At 45.2% G+C, this 22,156-nt stretch overlaps 4 protein-coding genes across 4 annotated transcripts in view; 1 reads left to right on the forward strand and 3 right to left on the reverse strand.

The window, feature by feature from the left end:
- Positions 1–19,835, forward strand: part of LOC129710659 (phosphorylase b kinase gamma catalytic chain, skeletal muscle/heart isoform-like) — a 115,419-nt gene extending 95,584 nt beyond the window's left edge. The window contains 3 exon segments of the mRNA XM_055657813.1: positions 5,712–5,758; positions 10,299–10,339; positions 18,978–19,835. Of these exon segments, the coding sequence (XP_055513788.1) occupies positions 5,712–5,758; positions 10,299–10,339; positions 18,978–19,273 (384 nt within the window). The 3' untranslated portion in view covers positions 19,274–19,835.
- sumf2 (sulfatase modifying factor 2) overlaps positions 1–22,156 on the reverse strand; it is a 56,852-nt gene that overhangs the window by 24,711 nt on the left and 9,985 nt on the right. The gene's annotated exons all lie outside the window — the stretch shown is intronic.
- Positions 12–4,946, reverse strand: LOC129710654 (palmitoyltransferase ZDHHC8-like). The gene is made up of 5 exons (XM_055657809.1): positions 4,279–4,946; positions 3,170–3,339; positions 2,258–2,360; positions 1,311–1,402; positions 12–419 (listed from the first exon to the last, which is right to left on the reverse strand). The coding sequence occupies exons 1-5, from the start codon at positions 4,378–4,380 to the stop codon at positions 140–142; spliced, it is 747 nt and encodes a 248-aa protein (XP_055513784.1). The 5' UTR covers positions 4,381–4,946; the 3' UTR covers positions 12–139.
- LOC129710653 (palmitoyltransferase ZDHHC8-like) lies at positions 7,858–15,663 on the reverse strand. The gene is made up of 6 exons (XM_055657808.1): positions 15,234–15,663; positions 11,202–11,344; positions 10,099–10,268; positions 9,238–9,340; positions 8,698–8,789; positions 7,858–8,297 (listed from the first exon to the last, which is right to left on the reverse strand). Exons 1-6 carry the CDS (start codon positions 15,256–15,258, stop codon positions 7,976–7,978), a joined length of 855 nt encoding a protein of 284 aa, XP_055513783.1. The 5' UTR covers positions 15,259–15,663; the 3' UTR covers positions 7,858–7,975.

Below are 22,156 nucleotides of genomic sequence, written 5' to 3' on the forward strand. Positions count from 1 at the left end.
GGGGGGGGGAAGGGAAGTGGGGTGGGAAGGTAACAAGGAAAATAGTTTGTTATATTTGTTCCAGTTCTGTTGATTCGAGCAGTGGAAGTTAAGGTTTAGGCAGGACATTTATAAGGAGAGGGAGCTGGAGTGGGTATTGTCAGGGGAATGGGTAGATAATGTGGTAACAGGTAAATAGTTGAGAGGAAAGAGTTTGAAATGGAACACCAGAGTTTTCGTTAAGGTAAGAGAACGTGGGCAAGGGGGCACTTTGAGGGCGGTTGGGCAAAGTAGGCACAAAAGTGACAGGTAGTGGAACAACAGCATTGGAACGAGATAGGATGGATATAAAAGTCGTAGATGTGGTGTCTGCACACTTTGAACTGACGGATGGACATTCCACCATATGACCTGGGATCACAGTGACTGCAGTTTTACAACTAAAATAAAACAAAGTGAACTAAATTAGTAATGCTGATGTTCAGACTTACAATGCAGCTGGAACCATAAGAAGTCTATAAGACCATGACACATAGGAGCAGTAATAGACCATTCGGCCCATCAAGTTAACTCCATCATTCAATCATAACTGATCTGTTTATCTTTCTCAACCCCATTCTGCCTTCTCCCCCAACCTTTGAAACCCTTACTAATCAAAAACCTATAAATCTCTGCTTTAAAAATACTTAATGTCTTGGCCTCCTCAGCGATCTGCAGCAATGAATTCCACAAATTCACCACCCTCTGGCTAAAGAAAATCAATATATTTTTCAAGTGCGAGTGTCCCTAATAGGATTTGCATTTATTGCCTATTTTCAATTGCCCTTGAGAAAGCGATGGGGGACTACCATCTTGAACCATCGCAGTTCATCTGGTAAAGATCCTCACACAGCAGTGTACATTGCTGGGACACTTCAGGATGTGAATTTGCTGCGGCCTGATGCCAGGCAGCAGAAATCCTCCCTCAAGGAGGTTCATTTAAATGCCACAATAAAACCAGAAAATGCTGGAAATACTCAGCCGATCAGGCTACATCTGTAGGAAGAGAAATAGAGTTGAGATTTTAGGTCAAAGACCCTTCATTGGAACTGGAAAGTAAAAGAAGTGTTATCAGTCTGCAGAGCTTCAATCTAAATTTATCAGGATTATTTAAGGGAACGGTGATTGCTATATTATATTGTATTGCTATATCTATATTATAGATTGTGTTATATTTCCATCACTGGTGAAATGGTTTATCTCATAGTGTTTTAATATCGTACGGTATTTAAATAATAGATTGGCCAATAGATTACGTTGTCTCAAATTCTTATTTTACAAGGCGAACTTACCTCGATAGCTGGTTACCGAACAACAGGGCAGTAAAGTTTCTCCAACATCCTTTGTGAAAAGGATTCTTATCATTTTGATATGTCCTCAAAATCTGTCAGCAAGAAAATCATATTGATCAGACAATGGACAATAGAGAATAGGTGCAGGAGTCGGCCATTTGCCCCTACACGCCAGCGCCACCATCCACTGTGATCATGGCTGATCAACCACACAATCCGTACCCAGTTCCAGCCTTCTCCCCATACTCCTTGACTCCGCTTTCTTTAACAGCTTTATCTAACTCTCTTTTGAAAGCATCCAGAGAATTGGCCTGATGCAGAGAATTCCACAGATTCACAACTCTCTGGATGAAAACCACAGATGCACAACTCTCTGAGTGAAAATCAGGTATTATCAGCAAAGTATAAAATAAATATATTCAGTGGGTGTTTCCAGTTGTTATTTCAGAGTTCCAGCACTGCAGTATTTTGATTTTACACCAAGTGACTTGACTCCACTCCCTGTGGACCAGCAGATGTAGGGACTTTTCTTCCCCACTCTGCACCCACAGCCCATCCCCCAGGCTCACTTGGTAATTTATTGAAACAGCCCAGATCCAAATTGAACATCGTAACATTGCAGTTAATGACGTCAACAACTCAACTGATTTAAAATGGCTAACCTGTGCTTTATGGCAGGTAGCAAGACAAGGAATCACCACACCACTAAATCCAAAAGGTGATTCAGAAAACTCCTTTGCCATAACAGCAGGTGGTATTTTGAACAATAATTAAGGCAAATGACACGAATAGCTTCAAGGGAGGCCAGAGAAATACACGAGTCATGGGATGAATAAATAAGGGTGGGGAGAGGCTCTTGTGAACCCTAAACACAGACTAGGTTAAATCCCTGTTTCTGTGTTTAAATGAAGTGAAAATTAAATTACAACTGTTATCTTTACTTTTACCTGCTCATACGTGGTCAGTCCAGCTGCGATGAGGTAAGTGTGGAAAGCGAAAAATAAAGATAACGGTACAGAAGCAAGAAGCGAAATTGTAGCAAGAATAAAACTGCAAAACATTATTAAGGAAAATATCATTTCTTGCAATCAACATCAAAAGAGACAAGTAAATTGTTTAATTAATCTTCAGGCAAGAAATTCTGCTAGAGATTTATCCCCTGGATTTTTACCTGAAAATGTTGTGCTTTATTTCGAGTTATTAATTCAAATGTTCACAAAACCGATCCATCTTTGCATTAAAAACGCTTGTTTTTTTCCGCTGATGACGTGACAATGGATTGGCCTGCCGTCTGCTCGCACTGCGATTGATGTCACCTCCCACCCCTCCCTCCTCCTCCCCCCCCGTTGTTCAAGATACCTGTCGACTGAAGACATTTGCCCGATCGCGCCTCAACTCGGGCCCTCGAGCTTTGGTCGAAGCACGCTCGCACCTCGGCTTCGGTTTCCCGAGAATTCCTGTGAGGTTTGGTCGACGCAAGCTCACGGCGTCGAGGAAAGAGATAAAAAAGATTTCCCCACGCCCACATAATATAAAAACTAAATGGTCACTAAAATCATAAGTAAACACAGACCAAAATAGCAAAAGAAAAAAAAGACGAGACAGGCTGTTGGCGCGGTTGCCCTGTATGGTGCCAGCATTGTAACCTAACATGTGAGGGCTGTCTTTAACCTGGGTGGTTATGGGGTGAAATGATGCAGGATCCATCACTGATACGTTAGGCTCAATAGGCTACTTCTGTACTGCTTAATTATCTGGAATGCTGGAGTCTAATTTATTAAGCACTTTGCAATGTGGGATATACTGTGCTAATAACTACAGACAACATAACTTTCTTTCAAATGTCAGTAAAAGGATACGTGGTGATCTTGGATAGAAATAGTGCATTGGGATTTTTCACTAGAAAGATAGTGCAGAAGGAAAACATGAGAAGAAAATAGACAGTTAAGGAAAAGAGTAAAGTGTAGAAAAAATGATGATTTCTTTTCCCAATGCACTTTTTAAGGAAGAACCAGTGATGGTCAAGATCCTGTTGACAACACAGAATTGACAATTTCAGCACTCAGCAATTTTTTGTACATTATATAAACCATCTCAATTGTTTTCTGATAGTTTTGTTAAAAATAATCTATCTTTAAAATTATTTTAATTCTCTGCCTTTTTCCCATTTTTATAGTCAGATCAGCTACACTTTGATCATCCAACAGCTCAACCAGCACAATGCACCACAAAAAATCTCCCTGCTCATGACCTAAATGTAATTCGAATGAATTTGGGAAATTTTGGAAAAGATTTAATAGGAATGTGAGGGGCTTTTTATTTACACATAGAGTGGTGGGTATATGGAACAGGTGCCAAAGGCGGTAGTTGAAGCAAATACTACAACCACATTTGGACAGGTATATGGATAGAAAAGGTTTAGAGGGACATGGGTCACATGTGGGCAGTTGGGATTAGGGTAGATGGGGCACCTTGGTGGGCAAATTGGATCAAAAGGCCTGTGTGCATGCTGTATGACTCTGCCGAACAGAACACAACTGTGTGATTCTGGATTGTGCTATCTCCAACTAATTCATTCACAACAACTCAGCATCGTTGGCTTGGCTAGCATGTATTGCTCATCTATAGCTACCCTCAAACTGGCTGACATGGTCCAGGGATCCCATAATGGGCAAGTGGAAACATTTACTTAACAAGGCCCTGTTCCGAACTGAGAGAAACGATCATGGTGTTATCTTCGGTCACTTTTTCAGGCCAAGTATTGCTTGAGGACATTTGTCTATAACTCTTTGTGGCAGCCTTGTTACAGAAAAACAGATGCCCAAAATATTGCCCACGGACACTGTATATACTTTACCCACTGCTCTCCTAGCAGGCACTCTGAACTGCAGTGACCTTTCATAACTCCGAACAATCAAAAAGGAGAATTCCTCAAAGAACAATGGATCAAATTTGTTCTAGATTTTACCTCTATACACACATCGCAGCTGTAGCAGTGTCGACATCTTGGGGGACGGTAGATCTTACAGATATGGCACCACTTGCTGGTAAATATGGTGCCATTGATCATCACCTCTGGTGCATCCAGAACCCCACTGACGTCGACAGAATCTGAAACAAAAGGGAATTGAACTGTGAAGATGGAGGTCCATTAACTTGCGGTGACATTTCACGAACTACCTATACTGGGTAGGTGGTGGAAATGTCATTTACGGGCATTTTTAAAACATGATCACCATGTATGCTTCAAAGCAGTTATGGAAAAGGATAAAGTTTATCTTCAGGTTAAGCTAAAATGGAGAATGCTGATTTCAATAGTGCAAGTGAGCCCTCAGCAAAAGTAGATTGGGAGCAAATGTCAGCGGGTAAAACAATACCTGACGAGTGGGAGTCTTTTAAAAGCGATTTAGTGTTTAGGGACACTGTTTCCTGTTTCACTCAAACAACAAATGTCTTGCACTCCCACTCTCAGTGAAAGGGGCGCCGTCGAATGTAGCTGCCCTGCCAGCAGCTGTTATTCCTTACACCCTTTACTTTATTTTTAGTGAGTTGGCAGTGTTTGTTTTGGAGGTCTAATCTTTTATATGTGGGGGGTGAGGGGGCAGGGAAGGGGGAAACTTTTTTTTTCCCAGTCCCTACCTGGTCGGAGATGCGACTTTTCTCTGAGCCGCATCTTCGCCCCTTCCTCACGGCCTACCACGGGCCTGGAGCGGCGTTTCCTGCTGGGACTTCAGTGGTGGCACAGCGCTGAAGCGCCATCACAGAGCGGGCGATGCCTTACCTGGGTCGCCGTGCGGTGGGCTGAGGAGTGCTGAGACCGCCGATTCCAACATTGCGGAGCTGCGTTCAGTGGAGCGTCCAGCTGCGGGGCTGTGCTGAACTTTAAACACTGCGGAGCCTGGGATCTCTCGCCGAGCTCCAACCAGTGCGGCCTGTGGACTTTGGGAGCCGCATTCTCCGGGGAGGAAGCGGCCATTCCAGACACTCCAAGCCGCTGAGAGGGTTCTGCCCACGCCGGAGTTCCAACATTCGACGAGAGGGCCTGAAGCATAGGCTGCCGTAGTGGCAACTGCGAAGGCCTCAAATAGGCCCGACCATGGGTGAGCAGGGGTTAGGACTGGACTTTGTGCCTTCCCTCACAGTGGGAACCAATGTGGGGGCATGTTTTTATGTTTATAGGGAGGTTGCACGTAAGGTCATCGGGTCAAAGTGCGTGACGCACGAGCAGCTCAATCCATGTGGAGGACATGGCAGCATCTGGCACACACTTAACACACGGAACGCGTACCTTATTACCTGTTAAAAAACGCCAAAATTGTCATTTTTTGTGCTATAAATATTTGTGGGTGCTGTCATTGAAAGTGGGAAGGTTTGCTCTGAACCCGAGCACCAAGGTGTAAGCGGCCGAAGGAGCACACCTCGGGACAGCCCCCACTCTCCCACCCGGGGTCAGCGCTGTATCCTTAGAAACTGCGTGGACCATATTTGGGAGTATTCTTGGATTTCTTTCATCTCTCCCTACTGCATTCCCACCTGCTTCAGGAAGACCACTATCATCCCAATGACAAAGAAAAGCAAGATCTCGTGCCTTAATGACCACCGTACAGCAGACATCCATCCATCCATGCTTTTGGAGGCTGGCTCTGGAATGCATCCAGTCTACCAATCAGCATTGACCCACTGCAGTTCGCCTACTGCTGCAACAGGTCCATGGCTGATGCCATCTCCCTGATGCTACACTCATCCCTGGAACACCTGGATAAGAGAGACACCTACGTCAGACTTCTATTCATAGACTACAGCTCTTTAATACCATTATCCTATCCAAGCTCAACACCAAACATGATGTGATAGATCAAATAATTTATTATCAAGAAGCAACCTTGTAAAGTAGAAGTTTAACAGATAGCCCACACAATTTTCAGCAAGAAACTGTTTGTGGGGGACTCTGGGGGAGAGTTAATGGTGTCGAAACTGGCCTTATTGCCCGCGATGGTCAAATAAACAAGTCTAAATCAGTCATAGGCCAGAGATTAAAAAGGAAGAAAACTGGGAGGCTGCTGGAATTTTGGCTGTTTGATTGTGTTTTTAAGCAATCTGTTCCCTTTTTCCCTTTTGCTCCACCTGATGTACTCGTATTTGGTATGATTTATCTGGATAATATGTGAACAACATTTTTCACTATATCTTGGTGCATACTAATAATAAACAAGTACCAATACAGGACAAGTAGAAACTGCAACTCACCAATAAGTCACATTTGTAGAATGTTACCTCTATGCCTCTTCCTGTCCTCACAGACGTTTGTGAATTGCTAACTTCTTGATCCACGTTGATGGAGAATCATTTTGCCCAAATGTCACATTTGTGTTGGAGCCTGCAAAAGACAATCCCTGTAACAATGGCTGACAATTCTTAATAATAATAATAATAATAATAATTTTATTTATAGAGCAGTTTAAAAACAAACATAGCTGCAACAAAGTGCTGTACATTACTAATCATTGACAAAAAAGTTAATACACACCAAAAATAACAATCAAAAGAAATAGTAGGAAAAGACATGTAAAATAAAGAAACATCAAAAGCACCACAAACAGAAGCAAAGCCTCAGGCATGGTCAAACGCCAGGGAGTACAAATGTGTTTTAACACTGGATTTGAAGATGGACAGTGAGGGGGCCTGTCTGATGTGCAACGGCAGGGTGTTCTAGAGTGCCGGAGCAGCAACAGAGAAGGCTCTATCCCCTCTGAGCCTCCGACTAGACCTCGGTACCTCCAGAATCAGCTGACCAGCTGACCTGAGGGACCGGGCAGGAGCGTATGGGTGGAGCAGCTCAGAGAGGTAAGGTGGGGCAAGCCCATTCAGAGATTTAAAAACAAATAACAGTATCTTAAAATGAACTCGAAAGTGCACCGGGAGCCAGTGTAGGGGGGCCAGAATTGGCGATATGTGCTCCCTCTTTCGAGTCCCTATTAAAAGGCGAGCAGCAGCATTCTGAACCAACTGGAGACGAGCCAGTGAAGAACGAGCAACACCAAAATAGAGCTCGTTACAGTAATCCAGCCTAGATGTAATAAAGGCATGGATTACTGTCTCAAAATGCTGCCGCTCGAGAATGGACTTCACCTTCGCCAACTTCCTTAGGTGAAAGAAGCTGGACTTAACCACCGCGCATATTTGGCGAGCTAATTTAAAGTCGCTGTCCATCCTAAAACCCAGGTTCACAACTGTTGGCTTCACGTACTTTGACAATGGACCTAAATCAACAACTGGAGGTTCACGGCAGCCATTGGGATCAAATAAAATCACCTCTGTCTTCTTTTCATTAAATCCAAGAAAGTTTAGGGCCAACCAGGACTTAATGTCATCATTAATTCTTGAAGAAAATGATCAGAATGGTCAATCAGCTCTCTCCTTGCAATTATTTAAATGTACTTACCGTCTCAGTACTGCAGTTGTTCCTTCATTGGCAACCACGCCTTTAGCTGCACAGGTCACAGGCATTGGAATGCACCTCCATCAGTCCAAATAGAAGCAGGGGGGGGGGGGGGGGGGGGGGGGGGGGGGAGAGAAGTGGGAAGTGAGAAGGTAGCAAGGAAAATAGTTTGTTATATTCGTTCCAGTTCTGTTGATCCGAGCAGTGGAAGATTTAGGCAGGACATTTATAAGGAGAGGGAGCTGGAGTGGGTATTGTCAGGGGAATGGGTAGATAATGTGGTAACAGGTAAATAGACCATTTGAGAGGAAAGAGTTTGAAATGGAGCACCAGAGTTTTCGTTAAGGTAAGAGAAAGTGGGCAAGGGGGCACTTTGAGGGCGGTTGGGCAAAGTAGGAACAAAAGTGACAGGTAGTGGAACAACAGCATTGGAACGAGATAGGATGGATATAAAAGTCGTAGATGTGGTGTCTGCACACTTTGAACTGACGGATGGACATTCCACCAGATGACCTGGGATCACAGTGACTTCAGTCACTGTTTTACAACTAAAATAAAACAAAGTGAACTAAATTAGTAATGCTGATGTTCAGACTTACAATGCAGCTGGAACCATAAGAAGTCTATAAGACCATGACACATAGGAGCAGAAATAGACCATTCGGCCCATCAAGTTAACTCCATCATTCAATCATAACTGATCTGTTTATCTTTCTCAACCCCACTCTGCCACATTAAAGCTTCAATCTAAATTTATCAGGATTATTTAAGGGAACGGTGATTACTATATTATATTGTATTGCAATATCTATATTATAGATTGTGTTATATTTCCATCACTGGTGAAATGGTTTATCTCATAGTGTTTTAATATCATACTGTATTTAAATAACAGATTGGCCAATAGATTACGTTGTCTCAAATTCTTATTTTACAAGGCGATCTTACCTCGATAGCTGATTACCGAACGACAGGGCAGTAAAGTTTCTCCAACATCCTTTGTGAAAAGGATTCTTATCGCTTTTATATGTCCTCAAAATCTGTCATAAAAAAAATTATATTGATCAGTCAATGGACAATAGAGAATAGGTGCAGGAGTAGGCCCCCAGGCTCACATGGTAATTAATTGAAACAGCCCAGATCCAAATTGAACATCGTAACATTGCAGTTAATGACTTCAACAACTCAACTGATTTAAAATGGCTAACCTGTGCTTTATGGCAGGTAGCAAGACAAGGAATCACCACACCACTAAATCCAAAAGGTGATTCAGAAAACTGCCATAACAGCAGGTGGTATTTTGAACAATAATTAAGGCAAATGACACGAATAGCTTCAAGGGAAGCCAGAGAAATACACGAGTCATGAGATGAATAAATAAGGGTGGGGAGAGGCTCTTGTGAACCCTAAACACAGACTAGGTTAAATCCCTGTTTCTGTGTTTAAATGAAGTGAAAATTAAATTACAACTGTTATCTTTACTTTTACCTGCTCATACGTGGTCATTCCAGCTGCGATGAGGTAAGTGTGGAAAGCGAAAAAGAAAAATAACGGTACAGAAGCAAGAAGCGAAATTGTAGCAAGAATAAAACTGCAAAACATTATTAAGGAAAATATCATTTCTTGCAATCAACATCAAAAGAGACAAGTAAATTGTTTAATGAATCTTCAGCCAAGAAATTCTGCTAGAGATTTACCCCCTGGATTTTTACCTGAAAATGTTGTGCTGTGTTTCTTGAGTTATTAATTCAAATGTTCACAAAACCGATCCAACTTTGCATTAAAAACGCTTGTTTTTTTCTGCTGATGACGTGACAATGGATCGGCCTGCCGTCTGCTCGCACTGCGATTCATGTCACCTCCCACCCCTCCCTCCTCCTCGTCCCCCGTTGTTCAAGATACCTGTCGATTGAAGACATTTGCCCGATCGCGCCTCAACCCGGGCCCTCGAGCTTTGGTCGACGCACGCTCACGGGGTCGAGGAAAGAGATAAAAAAGATTTCCCCACTCCCACATAATATAAAAACTAAAGGGTCACTAAAAACACACAAGTAAACACAGACCAAAATAGCAAAAGAAAAAAAAGACGAGACAGGCTGTTGGCGCGGTTGCCCTGTATAGTGCCAGCATTGTAACCTAACATGTGAGGGCTGTCTATAATCTGGGTGTTTATGGGGTGAAATGATGCAGGATCCATCACTGATACGTTAGACTCAATAGGCTACTTCTGTACTGCTTAATTATCTGGAATGCTGGAGTCTAATTTATTAAGCACTTTGCAATGTGGGATATACTGTGCTAATAACTACGGACAACATAACTTTCTTTCAAATGCCAGTGAAAGGATACGTGGTGATCTTGGATAGAAATAGTGCATTGGGATTTTTCACTAGAAAGATAGTGCAGAAGGAAAACATGAGAAGAAAATAGACAGTTAAGGAAAAGAGTAAAGTGTAGAAAAAACGATGATTTCTTTTCCCAATGCACTTTTTAAGGAAGAAACAGTGATGGTCAAGATCCTGTTGACAACACAGAATTGACAATTTCAGTACTCAGCAATTTTTTGTACATTATATAAACCATTTCAATTGTTTTCTGATAGTTGTGTTAAAAATAATCTATCTTTAAAATTATTTTAATTCTCTGCCTTTTTCCCATTTTTATAGTCAGATCAGCTACACTTTGGTCATCCATCAGCTCAACCAGCACAATGCACCACAAAAAATCTCCCTGCTCATGACCTAAATGTAATTCGAATGAATTTGGGAAATTTTGGAAAAGATTTAATAGGAATGTGAGGGGCTTTTTATTTACACATAGAGTGGTGGGTATATGGAACAGGTGCCAAAGGCGGTAGTTGAAGCAAATACTACAACCACATTTGGACAGGTATATGGATAGAAAAGGTTTAGAGGGACATGGGTCACATGTGGGCAGTTGGGATTAGGGTAGATGGGGCACCTTGGTGGGCAAATTGGATCAAAAGGCCTGTGTGCATGCTGTATGACTCTGCCGAACAGAACACAACTGTGTGATTCTGGATTGTGCTATCTACAACTAATTCATTCACAACAACTCAGCATCGTTGGCGAAAAATTGCTCATCTATAGCTACCCTCAAACTGGCTGACATGGTCCAGGGATCCCATCATGGGCAAGTGGAAACATTTACTTAACAAGGCCCTGTTCCGAACTGGGAGAAACGATCATGGTGTTATCTTCGGTCACTTTTTTTAGGCCAAGTATTGCTTGAGGATATTTGTCTATAACTCTTTGTGGCAGCCTTGTTACAGAAAAACAGATGCCCAAAATATTGCCCACGGACACTGTATATACTTTACCCACTGCTCTCCGAGCAGGCACTCTGAACTGCAGTGACCTTTCATAACTCCGAACAATCAATCAAGGAGAATTCCTCAAAGAACAATGGATCAAATTTGTTCTAGATTTTACCTCTATACACACATCGCAGCTGTAGCAGTGTCGACATCTTGGGGGACGGTAGATCTTACAGATATGGCACCACTTGCTGGTAAAGATGGTGCCATTGATCATCACCTCTGGTGCATCCAGAACCCCACTGACGTCGACAGAATCTGAAACAAAAGGGAATTGAACTGTGAAGATGGAGGTCCATTAACTTGTGGTGACATTTCACAAACTACCTATACTGGGTAGGTGGTGGAAATGTCATTTACGGGCATTTTTAAAACATGATCACCATGTATGCTTCAAAGCAGTTATGGAAAAGGATAAAGTTTATCTTCAGGTTAAGCTAAAATGGAGAATGCTGATTTCAATAGTGCAAGTGAGCCCTCAGCAAAAGTAGATTGGGAGCAAATGTCAGCGGGTAAAACAATACCTGACGAGTGGGAGTCTTTTAAAAGCGATTTAGTGTTTAGGGACACTGTTTCCTGTTTCACTCAAACAACAAATGTCTTGCACTCCCACTGTCAGTGAAAGGGGCGCCGTCGAATGTAGCTGCCCTGCCAGCAGCTGTTATTCCTTACACCCTTTACTTTATTTTTAGTGAGTTAACAGTGTTTGTTTTGGAGGTCTAATCTTTTATATGTGGGGGGTGAGGGGGCAGGGAAGGGGGAAACTTTTTTTTTCTCAGTCCCTACCTGGTCGGAGATGCGACTTTTCTGAGCCGCATCTTCGCCCCTTCCTCACGGCCTACCACGGGCCTGGAGCGGCGTTTCCTGCTGGGACTTCAGTGGTGGCACAGCGCTGAAGCGCCATCACAGAGCGGGCGATGCCTTACCTGGGTCGCCGTGCAGTGGGCTGAGGAGTGCTGAGACCGCCGATTACAACATTGCGGAGCTGCGTTCAGTGGAGCGTCCAGCTGCGGGGCTGCGCTGAACTTTAAACACTGCGGGAGCCTGGGATCTCTCGCCGAGCTCGAACCAGTGCGGCCTGTGGCCTTCGGGAGCTGCATTCTCCGGGGAGGAAGCGGCCATTCCAGACACTCCAAGCCGCTGAGAGGGTTCTGCCCACGCCGGAGTTCCATCATCCGACGAGAGGGCCTGAAGCATAGGCTGCCGTAGTGGCAACTGCGAAGGCCTCAAATAGGCCTGACCATGGGTGAGCAGGGGTTAGGACTGGACTTTGTGCCTTCCCTCACAGTGGGAACCAATGTGGGGGCATGTTTTTATGTTTATAGGGAGGTTGCAAGTAAGGTCATCGGGTCAAAGTGCGTGACGCACAAGGAGCTCAATCCATGTGGAGGACATGGCAGCATCTGGCACACACTTAACACACGGAACGCGTACCTTATTACCTGTTAAAAAACGCCAAAATTGTCATTTTTTGTGCTATAAATATTTGTGGGTGCTGTCATTGAAAGTGGGAAGGTTTGCTCTGAACCCGAGCACCAAGGTGTAAGCGGCCGAAGGAGCACCCCTCGGGACAGCCCCCACTCTCCCACCCGGGGTCAGCGCTGTCCGGCCACAGCTGCCCTCCTCCCCGTCTCCCTCTGTGGGCCGCACTGTCACGGGGCTGTAGGTCGGCAGCGCCCACACATGGGGCCGAGCGGGGCCAGGATGGAGCGGGACCGGGGCCGAGGTCGGAGCGGGGCAACGTCAGCTACAGCAGAGTTGGGGGCGGTCTGCTCCCTCCGCCCACCCAGAGTCATTGGCCGCGCTGCACTGACACACCGACCCCTCGTTCGCCTCCCACCCCTGGCCGCGGGAATAGATGGCCTGGGGTCCGCGGGTGTGCAACCAGTCCGGTTGCTGGGCTAGAAGAAGGGCCCGTTGTACAGGCAGCCGTAGTAAATGCTTACCTGCAGTGCACCGTGTGTACTCCAGTTGGCGTTGCATTGCAACAGTACGCGTCACGGGTCATGACCTCGACTGCGTGCAACCTCCCTATTGTTAAATTCTTTAATGTTGTGTCTTATTTTTATTGGTGCGCTGCAAATGGCAAGTCAAATTTCACTACACCAATTGGTGTATGTGATAATAAATGTCCTTTGACACATACTTCGATGTTGAGCAGCCTGCACCCTAACTTGCGATGCCACCCAGTATGGGCTGTGTGCTGTCTGCCTACAAAATGAAGGTAAGGGTCCCACCCGACCTGTCGCTTATGCCTCCCACACAATGTCTGACACAGAACGGCGCTACGATCAGATCAAAAAGGAAATGTTCGCTATACCTTTTGCCTGCAAGAAATTCAAGAACTTTATCTTTGGGAACCCAGTCACAATTGAAACTGACCACCAGCCCTTGGTCAGCATCGTGAACAAACCAATGCACGCGGCCCCTACACGGTTAGAACGTATGATGATGGAACTACAAAGGTATGACATAAAACTGATTTACAAAGACATAAAGGACGTGTACTTAGCCGTCACCCTGTCACAGTCACCGCGAGGCAGCTGCGAGAAGTACATGTCAGGACGATGGTTATGTGGTTATGATGGTGTCTTACCTTCCATCCGCGTGTTTTGATCACCTTGCAGCACAAACGGCTGAAGCCAAATCGCAACAGTCGCTCTCCACTGTCATCCTTCATGGTTGGTCAGACAAACACTTCCAGCTGCCTCCAATTTGCCCGTTCTACCCGGTTCGCGACTAACTAGTTTTCCAGGACGGAATTGTGGTGAAGGGACTCAAGGCAGTTATTCCGGCATCTCTGTGCATCACATATTTCGAGGACGTCCACGGGGCCATCCCGGGGTGGAAGCAACTATCCAGTGAGCAAAAAGTATGTTCTTCTGGCCTGGGATGCGTGATTAAGTCGAAGCCTGCGCGGTTTGCAACAGCTTAGCTCCGCACCAGCCCAAACAACCGCTCTTCTCACACCCCACACCGGACATACCCTGGTACACAATTGCGGCTGACAATTTCGAGTGGCATAGGAAACAGTACCTTGTCCTAGTTGATTCATACTCGGGGTGGTATGAGATTGATTTGCTCAGCAGTCCTACCCCGCCATGGCCATCCAGAAACTTGCGCGCCACTTCGTTGGCCAAAGGGCACCGGTCCCACTGCTCTCTGACAATGGCTGTCATTTCTCCAGTCAACTCTTCAGGGGTTTCGCTAAACACTGGAATTTTTGCCACATAACCTGCAGCCCCGAATACACGCAGTCCAACGGCCTGGCTGAACGCGCAGTAAGAAGTGCCAAACAGTTAATGGACTGATCACACAGGGCCGGCTCCGATGTCTATCGCGACTTGCTTAACCTGCGGATCATCTCCTGTGATCCGATTCTGGGATCCCCTGCCCAGCGTCTCATGTCAAGGCAGACACGCAGTACTCTACCTATGGCCAAGCAGATGCTACGGCTACAAGTTCGTGCTCCAGCAGCATTTCAATCCAAGCTCCAGCAAGGCCGAGATGCTCAGAAGAAATATTAGGACAAGACCAGCGTACCACTACCGCCACTTACCAAAGGGCAAGTCTTCCATTTGCAGTCGCCCAAAGGCTATGACCGCCTGGGTGTTGTTCTGGGGTCCACTGAGGAGCCACAATGCCGACAACCCCGGTACCTTCTCCTGTTCAATCTCCACTCAAGGAAGGACGGGTACCACCATACGCATGCAGGATGTGTTTGCAAGCCAAATTGGAAAATTCACTGTCTATCTCTGAACTGTGTACGACTTGCTTTATTTTACATGCTAGCACGATGTATAAGTGTACTCACCCGATATTGCTGTTTTACAATATATTCCGCCAAATGTTTTTTAAATTATGCATTGGTTCTTTAAGAGGAAGGATGCAGGTTAACCATATTAATCTATGCCCATATAATCTCCACTACACATAATATGCATGTCACACATTCCACCATATAACCCAGTCCAAGTTTTGGGCATCATGAGTACTGTACTTTTGTCAGCCTGTCGTTATGCCACGGCAGTTAGTACTTGAGCTGATGTGATGAGCACTGTTGTGTATAACGTTCTCTCTTTGTGATTTTAATAAAAGACTAATGGTTCACGACAGACTTTGTAATGGATCACTTACTAACATTTACCTCTGGCAATAATTCCTGGATTCATACACAAACACAGAGCGTAGCTGCTCACAGTAAAGATCAAAAATAGAGATTGCAGTATAGGCACTGCAATTGTAACATTCCTTGTCAGCCAAACGCACCTGGAAAAGTTGAAAATTATATCTTAGATATTTATAACACCAATAAGAGACCTTTAAGGGCCTGTCCCAGTAGCATGCGGCGAGCGCGACCTATCGTGGTCGCTTGAGCCGTACGGACTCGCGGGCCGGTCCCACTTCGATCACCGGAGCCGTATGGAGTTGTGCGGGGCTGGTCCGGACATCGCGCGGGGCTCCGAAAAACTGACCGTCCAAACCAAAGTTCTTTGGTCCAAACAGTCTGAAGAAGGGTTTCGGCCTTAAACGTTGCCTATTTCCTTCGCTCCATAGATGCTGCTTCACCCACTGAGTTTCTCCAGCATTTTTGTGTACCTTTGGTACCGCAGCCACATTGAGGCCGTACGCAGCGTCTTGACGGCGTACTATCGCGTGACGTTGCGCGATTACGTCACCGCCCGGCGTGCCGTTGCGTGATGACGTAAACGCCCGACGCCGTTCGACGTCCAAATTCAGTCAGCCCGCCTCCTGCCCAGCTCTTGGTGAGTATGATGTCAGGACCAGCCCCGCACAACTCCAGACGGCTCCGGTTGGAAGTGGGACTGGCCCCGCGAGGCCTTACGCCTCAAGCCACGACATTTGGTCTCACTCGCCGCATGCAGTCGCATGTTGGTGGGACAGGCCCTTTATTATCTTAACAATAAGCTTTCCCCAACTAATGCTCCCACACAATGATGAAGCCCAACTTAATCATGCCAACTAAGTTACTTCAGTGAGCTTGTTCCACTTGCCTGCGCCTAATCCATATCCTTCCAAATAATTCCTATGTACCTAAGTGTCTTTTAAATATCATATTGTATCCGCCTCTACCACTTCCTTTGACAGCTAGTTCCAATTATGCACCACCCTCTGTGGAAGAGTTGCCCTTAGGTCCCTTTTAAATCCTGATTGTGGACTTCAGAAGGGGTAGGATGGGGACCCACAGTCCCATTTATATCAATGGTGGAAAAGGTCAAGAACTTCAAAGTACTGGGCATGCATATTTCCTGGTCCCAGACATTGATGCAATTATAAAGAAAGCACATGAGTGGATCTAGTTCCTGAGAAGATTACGAGAGTCGGTATGTCAAGGAGGACTCTCTCGAACTTCTACAGGTGCACAGTAGAGAGCATGCTGACCGGTTGCATTGTGGCTTGGTTCGGCAACTTGAGCGTCCAGGAGCGGAAAAGGCTGCAAAAAGTTGTAAACACTGCCCAGTCTATCATCAGCTCTGACCTCCCCACCATTGAAGGAATCTATCGTAGTCACTGCCACAAAAAGGCTGCCAACATCATCAAGGACCCACACCATTCTGCCCACACACTCATCTCTCCGCTGCCATCAGGTAGAAGGCACAGGAGCCTGAAATCTGCAGCATCCAGGTTCAGGAACAGCACCTTCCCCACAGCCATCAGACTATTAAACACAAATTCTGAAACTCTGAACTATATAACAGCGTATTGATGTCGGGACCAGCCCCGCACAACACCAGACGCCTCCGCGGTTGGAAGTCGGACCGGCCCCGCGAGGCCGTACGCCTCAAGCCACCACGTTTGGTCGTGCTCGCCGCATGCAGTCGCATGCTGGTGGGACAGGCCCTTTATTATCTTAACAATGAGCTTTCCCCAACTAATGCTCCCACACAAAAGGACAGGAGTCCACAATTCAGCCCTTTGAGCTACTCTTCCTATGGGTGAGATTATGGTCACTTCTGTTCCCTCAAAGCCAAACACAAGAACAAGGGGAAGAGAGTGGCACACAGCTGATGGAGTTGTTTCATCATTAACTAAACGGATCACTGATTTGATTGTAACCTCGAGTTCACATTAATGTCTGCCCATGGTAAACCATTTCTTGCTTATCAAGTGTCTATCAACCTTTGTCTTAAAAAATATTCGAAAACTTTGCATCCAGTGTCCATTTATAAAAGAAAGTTTCCAAGATTGCAATTATTGAAAAAAAAAACCTTTTCCTTAATCATAATTAAATGTGTAGGACAGAACTGCTCCAGAATTGCTCCAGCAATTCAGCGGGACAGGCAGCTTCCCTGAAGAGAAAGAATGGGTGATGTTTCAGGTCGAGACCCTTCTTTAGACTGAGAGTTTGGGAAGAGGGAAACTAGTGATGATTAGTGCGGGTAAGGGGAGTGAGCCGGTTGATGTCATGCCGGCAGTTAGAAATAAAAAGACTATAGAGGGTAGAAGGCCGTCCGGATAAATCCATGAGGAGGGGGACTGGTGAAGATGGGAGAAGGAGTCATCACTGGGTGATGGGGACACACTGTCATAGAAAAAGGCACGGAGGCAGAGGAGATGGAAGGAAAGCTCTATGTCGTGGTGGACTCGAACACGTTGAGGTGGGAGCAGAGGGGATACCATTATGCATGCATAGACCGAGTCATAGCTATTCAGCACAAAAACAGGTTATTTGGCCCAATTTCGTCATGCCAACTAAGTTACTTCAGTGAGCTTGTTCCACTTGCCTGCGCCTAATCCATATCCTTCCAAATAATTCCTATCTATGTACCTGACTAAGTGTCTTTTAAATATCATATTGTATCCGTCTCTACCATTTCCTTTGACAGCTGGTTCCAATTATGCTCCACCCTCTGTGAAGAGTTGCCCTTAGGTCCCTTTTAAATTCTTCCCCATTCAACTTAAAACAATGCACTACCCTGGGGAAAAGGCTTGGCTATTACCTCTTTTATGCCCCTCAAGATGTTTTAAACTGTGACAAGATCAACTCCCTCCCACCTATGTTCCAGGATAAACAAAACAGCCAATCCAGTCTATATATAACTCAAACTCCCCAGACCCAGTGACAATCTCATAAATTGTTTTTGCATCCGTTACAATTTAATGACATCCTTTCAATAACAGGGCACCAAGACTGTACCCATGTGGCGTTAACAATGTCCTAACACCTACACTCAATGCCTGAGAGATGAAAATGTGCCCCGCAACCCATTCACCACCCTGTCAGTTTGTGTTGCCACCTTCATGGAACTATGTACCTACACCTCTAGTCTTATGAAAGGTCTCGCCCCGAAATGTCAACCATTCCTTTTCCATCACCGAATCCTCTACTACCACGTGTTTTTTTGTTCAAGTGAGCCATTGCATTGGAGAGCCAGTGAGATCACATCCCCTGTTGTAACACTATGTGAACTGTAGGGGATCCAGGCCGGGATTGATATGCGTCATAACACATCTCCCAAAACACTTCTTTAGTGCCACTGGTTGGTAGTCTGTGGGGCAGGCATGTCACTTCACTCTTCTTGGACAATGTTATTGTTGATGTTCCTTTAAAGCCCCTCACTGCACCATTACTGTTGATGCCAGGAGCTGTGCCAGACAATTCTAAAAAGGATGAGGAGCCAACCTGGTGAAGCCGCAACACGTATGCTCTGCAGCAAGACAGCACTTGGTTGCAACAAGGTGTCCTGTTCCATATATTCATTAAACCCCTTCACTCCTGGCCACAGTCTGACAGAAAAGTGTGTGGAGGGATGGAAAGATGTAGAATGTGGAGGGATTAAGTGTGAAGTATGGAGGGAGAGAGGGAGTTCGCAGGAGGTTTGAATGTGGAAGGATGGAGGGAGGGGTGGAGTGTGTAGGATGAATGGAGTGTGGAGAGGTTTCACTGTCAGACTCTACCCTATTTTCTAGACCATCATCTGGACTGTTCTGGCCTCCGTTCGCATTCATTACAAGTACCGACGTGCGAAGCCTCCCAGCAAACAAGTGCTCATCCGCGATCCCTACGCTTTTAATGGAGTTCATAAAATTATCGATGGCTGTGCTTTCAAAGTGTACGGACATTGGGTGAAGAAGGGTTTGCAACAGAATCGAGCAGCTTTGTTTGAGAATTCTCCAAAAGCCGTCCTGTTCTCCCTGAGAGAGGCCACAGCCCAGCTGGCATGAATCCACCCTCCCTGTGGTCAATGATGTTAGTTGGTAGAAATGCTGCACGAGTCCGGCACCGAGCCTTGCCCTGCATGCTGTTTCCATTTGTCTTTCTGCTAAGTGTGCAATGAGGGTGTAACTATATGAATGCAACTTGCTAATGTAAACTTAGAGAAGCCGGGTGGTGGTTCAGATCCCAAGCAGTTCTGCAGTATGTGCTGAGAAACATTGGCATCGGTGTGATTTGGTAACTTCACACTGGTTTATAGTCGACCCCCTTCCCTCTGCCTGCTGCCCCTGCTTGGCTCACACTGTAGGTATGTTACAAAACCTACCTGAATCGTCATTGGGAATCTGCCCACAGCCAGGTCCGCGATTTTGGCGCTGTTTGGAGGGGGCGGGTTTAAAACGCGATTTTTACTAGGCTGTACTAATCGCAGATGTTCAGCCTAGTAAATCATTAACGAAAAATTGCTGCAAGACCCGGTCGCAAAAGGTATTATTAGTTTTATAGGCCTCGATAATATAGATATAATAGTTTTAAAATTACTGTCTCATTCCGCAACCTCTCGCAGCCCCAGGGTTTTATAAAACAAACAATTAAAGGTATGTACCTTATTTTTACATTAAATGGGGCATATATATAACCCTATATATCAAGTTATCTATAGCGAGTAGTTCATTTTGGGCTTTTTATATCCCGCAGTATTTTTCTCGGCATTTGAGGGCACTAATCCAGCGCGATGTCAACGTTCTAAACCAGCATGTTCACATGAACCCACTAGAAAGCCGATTTAAATGGGCATTTATTTACAGCAATTGAACACTAAATTCCTTCTATTTGGCCTATAAATTAATGTAAATTAGATATAAAAATCATGTTATATTGTGAATTATTTGTGAATAATCTTTGGACACTTAGGCTATTTAAAAATGTTAATCTTTCCTTAAGAAATGGGCTTTTGACTATCCAAGATCACAGCTTTTTTGTAATGTCCATTGAAAATCAATAGGGAACAAGATGCTAATTTCCGAGTATATAAATGGCCATAACTTTTTTAATACTTGAGATATGAAAGTGAATTTGGTGTCAAATTAAACTTATTGTTATGCTTTATCTGATGGGATAAATTGCAGACTTGATTTTTAAAATCTCAAAATTTTGTAACATTGATACACACTGATGGCTGTGACATGTCAACCTTGTCTATCAACAGCTCTCTCCTCCTCCTTGTTGATCTTTTTCACCATGCACACCATCACAAGAACCCCCGTGCTGACCACCATCGCTTGGACCTCCAGTCTCATCATGAGCACCATCCCTCAGACCCCACCCCAATCTTGAGCACCCGTCACATGGCCCTCCACCTTGACCACCATCATGTGGACCCAGATCCTGACCCCCACCCTCACCCTGTACACACATTACACAAACCCCACCATCACAAGTTAATCCACCCTGACCTTGACCACCATCACGCGGATCCAGATCCTCACCATCCCACAGACCCCCACATTCACCCTGAACACCCATTGCATGGTCCCTGTCCCCACTCTCACCTTGAATACCATCACAAGGAACCCCACCAATAACGCAATCTCCATCGCAGGGTCCCTTTCCTCACACTGCCCCACGATCCCTGCTCTCACCCTGAGCACACAACCAACAATCTCCAGCCCTACCTGCATTTTGGCACTGGGCCACATACCGATGGAGACAAGATCAAGAAGCAGCTGTTGGTTTTATGTCTGGAATGCATAAGAGACAAGTTCAAGTGTAGGAGCAGGTGCAGGACGCTGGATGAGAATGGAGTGGGACGAGCTGGGTGCTCCTACATGGGGCCCCTGCACACCGAGAGACACGGTGCAGCGGTGGAGTGACTGCCTTACGCCGTCAAGAGACCCGGGTTAAATCCTGACTACGGGTGCTGTCTGAGTGGAGTTTGCACGTTCTCCCTTTGGCTGCATGGGTTTTCCAGGTTTCCTCCCACATTCCAACAACATGCTGGTTTGTAAGTTAATTGGCTTCGGTAAATTGTCCCTAGTGTGTAGGATAGAACTAGTGTACGGGTGATCGTTGGTCTGTGCAGATGGGCCGAAGGGCCTGTTTCCATGAGGTCTAAACTAAACGGCCACCTTCTGTGCTGTAACAAAAAAAATTGATAAGCTTGAATGACTTGTTCATAGGATCTGGAACAGTACAGCACAGGAACAGGCCCCTACGCCCCACAATGTTTGTGCTGAAGACAAACTCTTATCTGCTTGCACATAATCCATATCTCTCCATTCCCTGTATTTTCATGCAAAGATCCAAAAGCCACTTAAATGCCACAATCGTACCTGCCTCGGCCTGCAGCCCTAGCACTGTGTTCCAGGCACCTACCATACTCTGTATATAAAAAACTTGCCACGCACATCTCCTTTAAACTTTGCCCCTCTCACCTTAAGCTATGTCCTCTGGTCATTGACATTTTCACCATGGGAGAAAAAGGTTTTGACTGTCTACTCAGTCCATGTCTCTCATAACATTATATACTTCTATCAGGTCTCCCCTCAATCTCAGGCATCCAGATAAAACAGTCCAAGACTATTCAATCTCTCAGGTTCAAGTTGGATAAAACGATTCAGCAAGAACATTCATTGATTTTCAGAGGATTAAAAGGACCGATTCACACTTCAATAACTGACTCTCACTTTCATTGCATGCTTCTGGTGGTTGGCTGTTTGGTATGAATTGCAGCATGCTCTTGTTCAGTCTAACTTAAAAGAAAAACATTAAATTATTTTTGTGGCTGTGGAAGTCTTTTTTTTTAAACTCATTAAAGCAATATGTTTGACTATGAGCTGGCTGTATGTGTGATAACATGCATGTCTTTGTATGATTGAGAGTTGTGTGTGTAT

This window comes from Leucoraja erinacea, chromosome 28, assembly GCF_028641065.1.
Source record: "Leucoraja erinacea ecotype New England chromosome 28, Leri_hhj_1, whole genome shotgun sequence".
NCBI classification, from domain to species: domain Eukaryota; kingdom Metazoa; phylum Chordata; class Chondrichthyes; order Rajiformes; family Rajidae; genus Leucoraja; species Leucoraja erinaceus.

What these genes read in the sequence shown, in the direction of transcription:
- LOC129710653 (XM_055657808.1), bottom strand. Translation starts at nt 15,258, where the DNA reads ATGAATCCAGGAATTATTGCCAGAG. An exon ending in TCCAGGAATTATTGCCAGAG is followed by an intron (nt 11,345 to 15,233) that starts GTAAATGTTAGT and finishes CTTTTGTTTCAG; the next exon opens with ATTCTGTCGACGTCAGTGGG. An exon ending in GAATGACCACGTATGAGCAG is followed by an intron (nt 8,790 to 9,237) that starts GTAAAAGTAAAG and finishes TTTTTATGACAG; the next exon opens with ATTTTGAGGACATATAAAAG.
- LOC129710654 (XM_055657809.1), bottom strand. Translation starts at nt 4,380, where the DNA reads ATGATCAATGGCACCATATTTACCAGCAAGTGGTGCCATATCTGTAAG. An exon ending in GACTGACCACGTATGAGCAG is followed by an intron (nt 1,403 to 2,257) that starts GTAAAAGTAAAG and finishes TCTTGCTGACAG; the next exon opens with ATTTTGAGGACATATCAAAA. An exon ending in TTCGGTAACCAGCTATCGAG is followed by an intron (nt 420 to 1,310) that starts GTAAGTTCGCCT and finishes GTTTTATTTTAG; the next exon opens with TTGTAAAACTGCAGTCACTG.